The sequence below is a fragment of the Capsicum annuum genome, chromosome 9 (genome assembly GCF_002878395.1).
Source record: "Capsicum annuum cultivar UCD-10X-F1 chromosome 9, UCD10Xv1.1, whole genome shotgun sequence".
Lineage (NCBI taxonomy): Eukaryota > Viridiplantae > Streptophyta > Magnoliopsida > Solanales > Solanaceae > Capsicum > Capsicum annuum.
Window position 1 is genome coordinate 41,487,705 of NC_061119.1, and position 8,451 is coordinate 41,496,155.

The 8,451-nt window shown below is 35.3% G+C and overlaps 1 protein-coding gene and 1 long non-coding RNA gene across 4 annotated transcripts; both read right to left on the reverse strand.

The window, feature by feature from the left end:
* Positions 1-687: 687 nt before the first annotated feature.
* On the reverse strand, positions 688-4,601 carry LOC107842849 (F-box/LRR-repeat protein 14). 3 transcript variants are annotated; one of them, XM_016686884.2, is made up of 2 exons: positions 4,416-4,601; positions 688-2,293 (listed from the first exon to the last, which is right to left on the reverse strand). In XM_016686884.2, exon 2 carries the CDS (start codon positions 2,247-2,249, stop codon positions 846-848), a length of 1,404 nt encoding a protein of 467 aa, XP_016542370.1. In that variant the 5' UTR covers positions 2,250-2,293; positions 4,416-4,601; the 3' UTR covers positions 688-845. The 3 variants fall into 3 exon arrangements, with proteins under 3 accessions (XP_016542370.1, XP_016542371.1, XP_047252724.1); XM_016686885.2 differs by having other exon boundaries at positions 2,890-4,429; XM_047396768.1 differs by having other exon boundaries at positions 4,074-4,427.
* Positions 4,602-6,529: 1,928 nt separating this feature from the next.
* On the reverse strand, positions 6,530-8,263 carry LOC124887313. The gene is made up of 2 exons (XR_007044782.1): positions 6,885-8,263; positions 6,530-6,761 (listed from the first exon to the last, which is right to left on the reverse strand). It is a non-coding gene; the product is annotated as an uncharacterized LOC124887313 (long non-coding RNA).
* Between the last annotated feature and the right edge of the window lie 188 nt (positions 8,264-8,451).

Below are 8,451 nucleotides of genomic sequence, written 5' to 3' on the forward strand. Positions count from 1 at the left end.
CTTTTGAATATTTTTTTTAAATAGTATGGAATTTTATATTATATATATTTTTCAAAAAAACCGACCACACGTGATCAATTTTGAAAAAGCTACAATGCTTTTTCCGACCACACGTTTTGATTGTTCTTTTGATCGCAAATGCAGGAAAACCGACCATATGTGGTCAATTTTCGTGGTTGGTCATCCTGTTTTTCTTAGTAGTGTTGGGAGGAAGACTCTTAAACGACTACATTGTGAGATGCTATTGCGTTATGGCATGAGAAGGGGATCTTTCATTTATAGATGTCCAAAACCCTTCCTCCAAAAAATAGGTTAGCCAAATATGAAAAAAATTTATATTTTTCTTTTTAAAAAAAGTAGAAGTAATTATGGTATTATTTTTATTTTCCTTTTGAGATAAGTAAAACTTTAATTTGATAAGAAAATCAGAGCAAAACCCCTAACATTTATGTCGTTGAATGTATCGCTAGCATGGAAATAATCTCCATTGCTAGGATTCTTGTGTAAATGGATGGTACAAGAGAGATGCCTAATGAAATCATACTAAAAGTTTAGTAATCAGACTAAAAGTTTAGTAGGTTTAGGTACACACTAAACTCGGTGCACCCCACTTGTGGGAGTAGTACACTGGGTAAGTTGTATTGGTAGTACAAAGTAGTGACATGATGCTTCAGCGAGAATGGAACAGACACTCAAATTAAACTTTATTATGCAACGTGCAGACAAAGGGGACTCCGTGTTGCAGATTACAGAATGTTATGAAACAAAATGACTGTACACAAAGTCGAATAGACAGAACCTAACCTGTACAACATCTGGAAAAATACAATCGTAAATGGGAAAGTTTAGTACAGCCATGACAAATCTTGCTTGAAGGTGACAGATTTTGCAGCTCCTTGAACACCCCTTTCTGATATCTGCGGACAATCTTCCACAACCAACAAGTCTAACTTGTAAGACTCGATGAGAGGTTTAAACCCATCATCGGTCACTCCCAAACACTTATTCAAACGTAATGTACATAATTGAGGAATTTGACCAGCAAGCTGCATGCCGTCATCTGTGATTTCATGGCACCTGACAAGTTCCAAGATTTGGAGATATTGTGCTGAACAAAGAGCTTGCATCCCAACATCATTAAAAGAACACACGTGGTCAAGAACAAGTTCTCTTATTGGACACATTTGTATCAACATAAGTATTCCATTCAATGTAAAGGAAGAAAATGAAGGGAACTCCCCGTCAGAGAAAGACAACCTAACTGTATCAAGCAGAGAGCAGTTCTGAGCCACTGCCTTTAGACTTTCATCTGTTAACCGCAATGGATTGTTTTGTAGCAGAGGAAGGGAGAAGTCTGATGGAACTCGGAGAGAAATTGATCGAAGGCTGCTTGATTTCTGGGCCAAACATACTATGTCAGAGTCCCTTACCCCAACACACATGTCTAAGTGAATCTTTTCCAAATTCTTGCACTTCCCTATTACGCATGCAAGCCCTCTCCCGGGGCTGATAACACAGTTCACTAAGCTAAGTTCAAGCATGTCCTCACATGGGATTGATTGCTTTTGCCACCGGTCAACTGCCAAACGGTCATAAAGCTTCATGTACCGGTAGTTAGCATCAACCTCAAATTGCAGTCTCTTCAATTTTCTCCATGTAGGTCCAAGCTTAATCAAATCACCTTCACCAATCACCCTACAGTTCTTGATGCAGAGATCTTCAAGCATTTCGTGTTTTCCAAGATATTCTAGCCACTCCATACTACTGACACTAAGACATCTAATCAGGTGAAGCACACTCAGGGCTTTGCAGCCCACAACAAGAGAATAGATGCCACAACCAGTAATTCTGGGAGCAAATTTCAACTTCAAGGATGTAAGCCCCGAACAAGAAGCCAAGTAACTAAGACCAGCATCTGTTATGAAAGTACAATAACTTAATGTGAGGTCCTTGAGCAGAGGGCAACAACTTGAAAGGATGAGAAGACCGTTATCATCCAACTGCTTCCCTAACTTGGACATCCAACCAGAGTAAATAATTTCCACTTTCTCTAAGTTATGGAATCTGTTGCATAGAGCAGTTAATGCATCACAGACGGGATGTAAACCACACCCCACGCGCATATATATTCTCAGCCCATTATCCAATTTGTATAAGCGTTTGCAAGTTAGGGATACAGAGTTTCTGTCAGCAGTTCTTTTAATCCTTCCCAAAATGTCCAGAACTAATTCAGCTGGTAAATTATCCATCTGGATCAGACTTCTCTAGATCAATCCAGCAACACAGTAACAACCTGAAATGCATAAAACTGGTTTTATTTAAAGCTTTAAGAAAATTAACCTAGTAAATCAATGGAAGAGATCAAGGTGGGGGATAAAACCAAGAAAGCTGTTGAAATTAAACCATTTAACATCATAAATAGGTGGATCTGGATTGAACCAACAAAAAAGGAGAGCAAAATGTTTAAGTCTCTAAGATTCTCTTTCGTTGCAGGGAATCAGCCGACTAGTTTCAGAACATAACATTCAAATTTCTACATGCCAATACAAGCAAATACGATATAAAACCAACTTCGGAAATTCAGATCAGATACAACACAATTTGCCCTCAAATCCATAGAAAAAACAAAACCATGAACAAAAAGGATAAAACTAAGAATAATCTAAAATAAAACCAATTAATATATTAAAAGAGACAGAGTAAGCTTGCCTTACCAAATAAAAGAAAGAAATTGCCTTAGTCCTTAAATTCTGGGGGGGTGGGGGGGAGCACTTTACCATTCAAAAGGGAACACGATCAAGTATCAACCAAATATTCAAATTTCTACACAGGAAGAGATAAAATGGAGGGAACTTCCGATTGATTAGATGGAAATGAACTAAAAAATACCATTAATCGAATCCTTGTGTGTTAAACAAGATTGACGGGCTGCTAACCATATGAAACAGGCTACCTTAGTGTCCCAGATTTGTTTTCCTAGCCATCCTCCAAAATTTTCACCTCCCACATGAATTGTTTTTAACAAGCTCACAGATAATTGACGTTTACTGCTAGGAATCCACCATATTCTATATCTTTCATCTAGGTTACCTCATTTTCTCCACACGTGCAAAGGAAGATCAGTTAATGTAGTTAACTCCGAATCATTTGAATTTCTTCACACCTTTAGTCTCCATCCTTCTTTAGGGGAGTAATTACACAATTTAGCATCTAAAATCAAGAGCCAAACCCAGACACTTTGAGATGAAAACAACATTGGCTTAATAACCTCCTATGATTTCAACCATCAATTCACATTTCCCAACATCCAGGAGTAATTGGCGACAAATGAACATAGATCCCCGCAATGATACTCCTCTATAATAAAACTATTGTAGACACAATTTCGTATTGCCCGTCATAGTGTATAAAATAAGCTACAGGTGTAAAGTAACGAAGTTATAAACAAGTATATATCTTCAATCCTGAAAGCGCCTGAAAAATATTTAAAACATCGCAAACTCTTCAACAATGTCTGCAATTTGAGGGATTGGATTTATAGTTCTCTTCATCCCTTTACAATTAAAAAATGATCTGATTCTATGCATGATTATCTTTCACCCTCATACTCAATAAACGGACAAAGATGATAAAATATTTACTGTAATCTTTAGTTAACAAAGGCATGTCCTTTTTTCTTCCTAAGCTATCTTCAAATATAATTATAGATGATATCTAATCACATGACACCAGAAACAGAAATCCATTACAAACAGACATAAACGTTATTGATCTAACGGGCTCTTCTTTGATCTTCATAATGTGCAAAACGCATGCTTCACTTCTTCTTTTCACCAACTCAAGCAGCTCCCAGAACTTAGAAAATATCTAGGCATTACAAATCTCAACTAATCTTTTATTGAATACACATAAAGCACTTTCAACTAAGGGTGTGTTTGGTATGAATAAAAATAATTTTCACGAAAAATGTATTCCTAAAAATTGATTTTTTTTTAGGAATAAGTGATTTTCTTACCTATTTTCTATAGTATTTGATAAATAAGCAACAAAAAAAAAAAAAATTGTAGTATTACCAGTGCATTTATACGAAAAAAAAAAAAATATTCGGTGGAGGTGGGTGTGTTGGACGGGGGAGGTTCGAAGAGACAGTAACAAATGACGTCTGTGGAACTTGTTGATTAACCTATCCTAAAAGAATCTAATTCTCCAGATTGCAATTCACAATTTCTAGTTAACGCTCAATAGATAAAGAAAAAATCTGAAATCAATAGAATAATAATTATTATTTATTGAAAAAACAAAAACTACAATCTTTGGAAAGAAATCTGATTAAAAAAATCTCCCGGCAAAAAGAAAACGAAAATAATAATAAAATAATTGCAGAAAATGGGGAAGAAAAGAAAGAGAGAATTCACCGAAAGCGAGACACGAAGAGGCATCATAAATTGCTAAGTCCTGCACTCCTAATGATTAAAGAGAAGACAGATGGAGAGATTGGAGAGATTGAGGAAACATGGTAATTCAGTTTGAGGGGTTTACAGACACGTACGCACCAGATAGTTGTCATATTCTCCACGCCTCGATAGTACTTTATCCATTCCAAAATAAGTATTTGGTCATGAAAGTTTTTAAAATTTTTTTTGATAAATTATTTTATTTTAGTAAAAATGATTGTATTTGGTTATAAAAATTATTTTATTTTAATAAAAATTATTTTTTTAAAAAAATAAAAATAAATAAAATTTGTTTTTATTTTTTTTACTCTTATTTTTCTTATAAAATTTTAAAAATAATTTCAATTTATATTTATGATCAAATACAACTTCAACTTCAATTTTATTGAACTCTAACTCTAAGTATGAAGGAATTGAAGTGTATTTTGCGACGTGACAATTAATTGAGCGCCAACCTAAACCCTAAACCTCCATCGCCGCCAACCTGACACCACCATCACCGACATGGCCGGACTGGTGGCTGACCAATCCCATGGGTTTGATTAGCAAACAGCTATTATTTATCTGTTACCTTGCTAGTTAATTTTCCTAAATTATACTTTCTGTCTTTCATAATAAATGAATTGTTGAATTTTAACACACAAATTAAAAAAAAAAGCATTAAAAACATAAATTTAACATAACTTTTTATTTTTATTATCCAAAAAAAAAAAACTGACCTTATAATAACTTTTCAAAAGTTAATTGGTTGGCAAAATAAGGGTGAATCAGAAACAAGGGAGAATCACCCGTATGCTCCTAAGAATTCTGTTTCCCATGCACTTACTAATGATTCTAAGGATGATGACATTCCACAAAGTCCTAAGTTGTCCCAAGAACCTACTGGTTTGCCTAGCGAGAAGATTGAGGAAGTAAATAAAGTGATTTGTTGATCTGTTGAAACCAAGTAATCCATCAAAAGTTGATAGTGTTGCTTCAGAGATGAAACTTGTAGTATAATAACGGAGTTCCACGAGTAACTTGGACAGAAGAGGAAGTGCAAAAGATGAATTTATAATTAGCAATTATTGGAAAATTCTCGTATTGGCTAGAATCGGAAGATTTGAGAGTGCAAATTCCAAGACAATGTAAAATTAAAGGTTAACGGAAAATTGGACTACTCCGAAATAGACGTATTTTGATGCGATTTAATCTAATGGAGGACTATGTCAATATGTTGTCAAAAAATATTTATTATATCATTGCTAAAGATGGACTGGCATATCAGATGCGACCCCCCATATATGATTCAAACTTCGAGCCTGAAGAAGAAACAACTCAAGTCATGACATGGATTTCTTTTCCTGATCTATTAAGTATTTTTTGGGGGAAAGGAACCTTTATGTCCTTTTCATTATCTGCAATTGGAAAACCCATTCATTTGGACATGGCGACAATTAATAAAACTCGCCCTAGTTGTGCAAGAGTTAAAGTACAGTAAGTTCAGGTGGATCTTGCTGTGAAATTGCCAAAGTTTGTTGAAATAGAAATGAACAAGAATACTAAAGAGACTAGAGTTCAAACCATAAAGATTCAATATTATATGCTACCAAAATACTGTCATACATGCAAACTGCAAGGACATGATGAAGATGATTGTAGAAGTTTGCATCTGGAACTGAGACCTAAAAGAATGGAGTATGAACCAGAAGAGGTAGACAATGTTCATAGTGAGCAGAGAAGCAAAACACCAGGGCAAATAAGATATATTAATGGAAAAGTGGTTTATGTAAAATGGAATCCAACTAAGAGATTGTTCAAAATGGATAAAGGGGTAATGAATGCAGCAGCAGAATCTCAAGAGTACAAGGGAGTGAGTACTACTAATCCTTTTGGGGTGCTGCAGGACAGTGTAAAGGAGTGCAATGATTTGCAGGAGAACATAGAAAAGGATGCAACTTTATCATTACAGCATAAGGAAGATCAAAAGGACAAAGCAATAGATACAGGTTATCAAACACAGATGCAACAACAGAATCAAAATAGAAGGCCACATAATGTGAATAAGCAGCAGCAACAAACAGAAAGCAACAATATGCGGGGTGAAAGTAATGACAAAGCTAAATCAAATCAGGAAGATGGTGCCACAAATCAAAGCACCACTAGGAATGTTCTTACAAGTGATGCAGAGAATTGTAATTGTAATCAAGAAGAAAAATCCATCAGTAGCACAACAATGACAGATGAGATTAGTGCTGAAAAGCTAAATTCTTCTTCACATTACAGTGGCGATGCCCAGGAAGATGATGCATTTAGTTTGACTATCACCTGTAAAAACAACGACGTCGGTGAATGAATTCTGGAGAATACTTTACAGATAGAAGAATTTATAGATCATGAGGATCAACTAGCCAATGCCACATATCATGAGCCCTTGAAAGTAGATACCACCTTGGAAGAAGCAGATAATTTTGAGTCCACTGAAAGATACCCACCTGCAAGTGAAACAGAAATGATAGAATCCACATCAACAAAAGAAGTGCAAGACTTGGTTATTTTACCAATTCTAATTCAGGAAAATGGGAGTTCACCACCTGTTAAGAAATTACATGACCTAGTATCTCACAAATATAATGAGAAGAGTGAAGAGAAAAAGAAATAGAGAACAATTCTCAGAATTTTAAAGAAGTTATGAGGATAGATAGATTATCACCAACAACACAGTTGAGAATTAGAGGCAAATCAGAGGTGCATCAAGTTAAGAGAGTATTTCCTAAAAAGGGAGCCAAATCATGTGATAAATGAATATGAAAATGTTGTTTTGAAACATAAGGTCTGTGAGTACTAATCATGCTTTTTATAGGGTTCAAATGCTTCACAGGCATCAAAAATTCAGTTTTATAGCCTTAATGGAACCATTTCAGGAGGCTAATCAACTGCAGAAATATAAAAGAAAATTACTGATGGAATATGCTAATTGTAATATAAATGAGAAGATATGGATTTTTGTTCAAAACAACATCCAAGTAGAGGTTCTGGCAGATTTTGAACAACAGATCACTATTAAATTGAAGATCATGGACGATAGTCAGGAAATGGTGATCACCTATGTATATGCAAAATGAGATTCTAATCAAAGAATGGACTTGTGGAGTGATATATATGTTGTCCATAATAACTTGAGATTGCCTTGGCTTGTGGGAGGGGATTTTAATGTTATTCTTGATGCTGAAGAGAAAATTGGAGGGCTTTTAGTATATCCACAAGAATATGAAGATTTTTCCTTTTCTATCAATTTTTGTGGATTATTAGATATGAACTTTAAAGCTAGCCCCTTCACATGGTGGAATGAAAGAGCTGATGCAGAATGTATATTCAAGAGACTTGATAGATTGCTTATTAATCAAGAATTTTATGGTATTGCTGGTAAGGTAAAGTTAGAACATCTGGACAGGATCGGATCAGATCATGCCCCTCTTTTATCAATCTGTGGAGGTCTAGAAGAGCATACTAATAGACCTTTCAGATTTTTGAACATTTGGGTGGATACTGAAGGCTTCAAAGAAGTAGTTTAAAATTCTTGGGAATCTGTTGCTCATGAGGATGTTTTCATAAATTTGAAATTAAAAATGAAGATGTCAAAAATAGCCTTGACTAAATGGGGTAAAGAAAAGTTGGGGGATATTTTTCAGCAGCTTGCAATTAGGGAAGATATTACAACAACAACAACAACAACAACAAACCCAGTGTATTCCCACCTAGTGGGGTCTGGGGGTAAAATGTACGCATGCCATACCTCTACCTCTGATGAAGTAGAAAAGCTGTTTCCGAAAGACCCCTGGCTCAAGGCACGAGATACCACACAAACACATAGTAAAGCACAGAAGCAGATTACATAACATAAATACGGCACCCATAAGTAATATAAAACAGAGGGAAGCAGAGGAAAGCACACAGATTCGTAATAAAACATGTAACACGGAACACGGAATCATAACAGGAATAAAACCCCCACCAA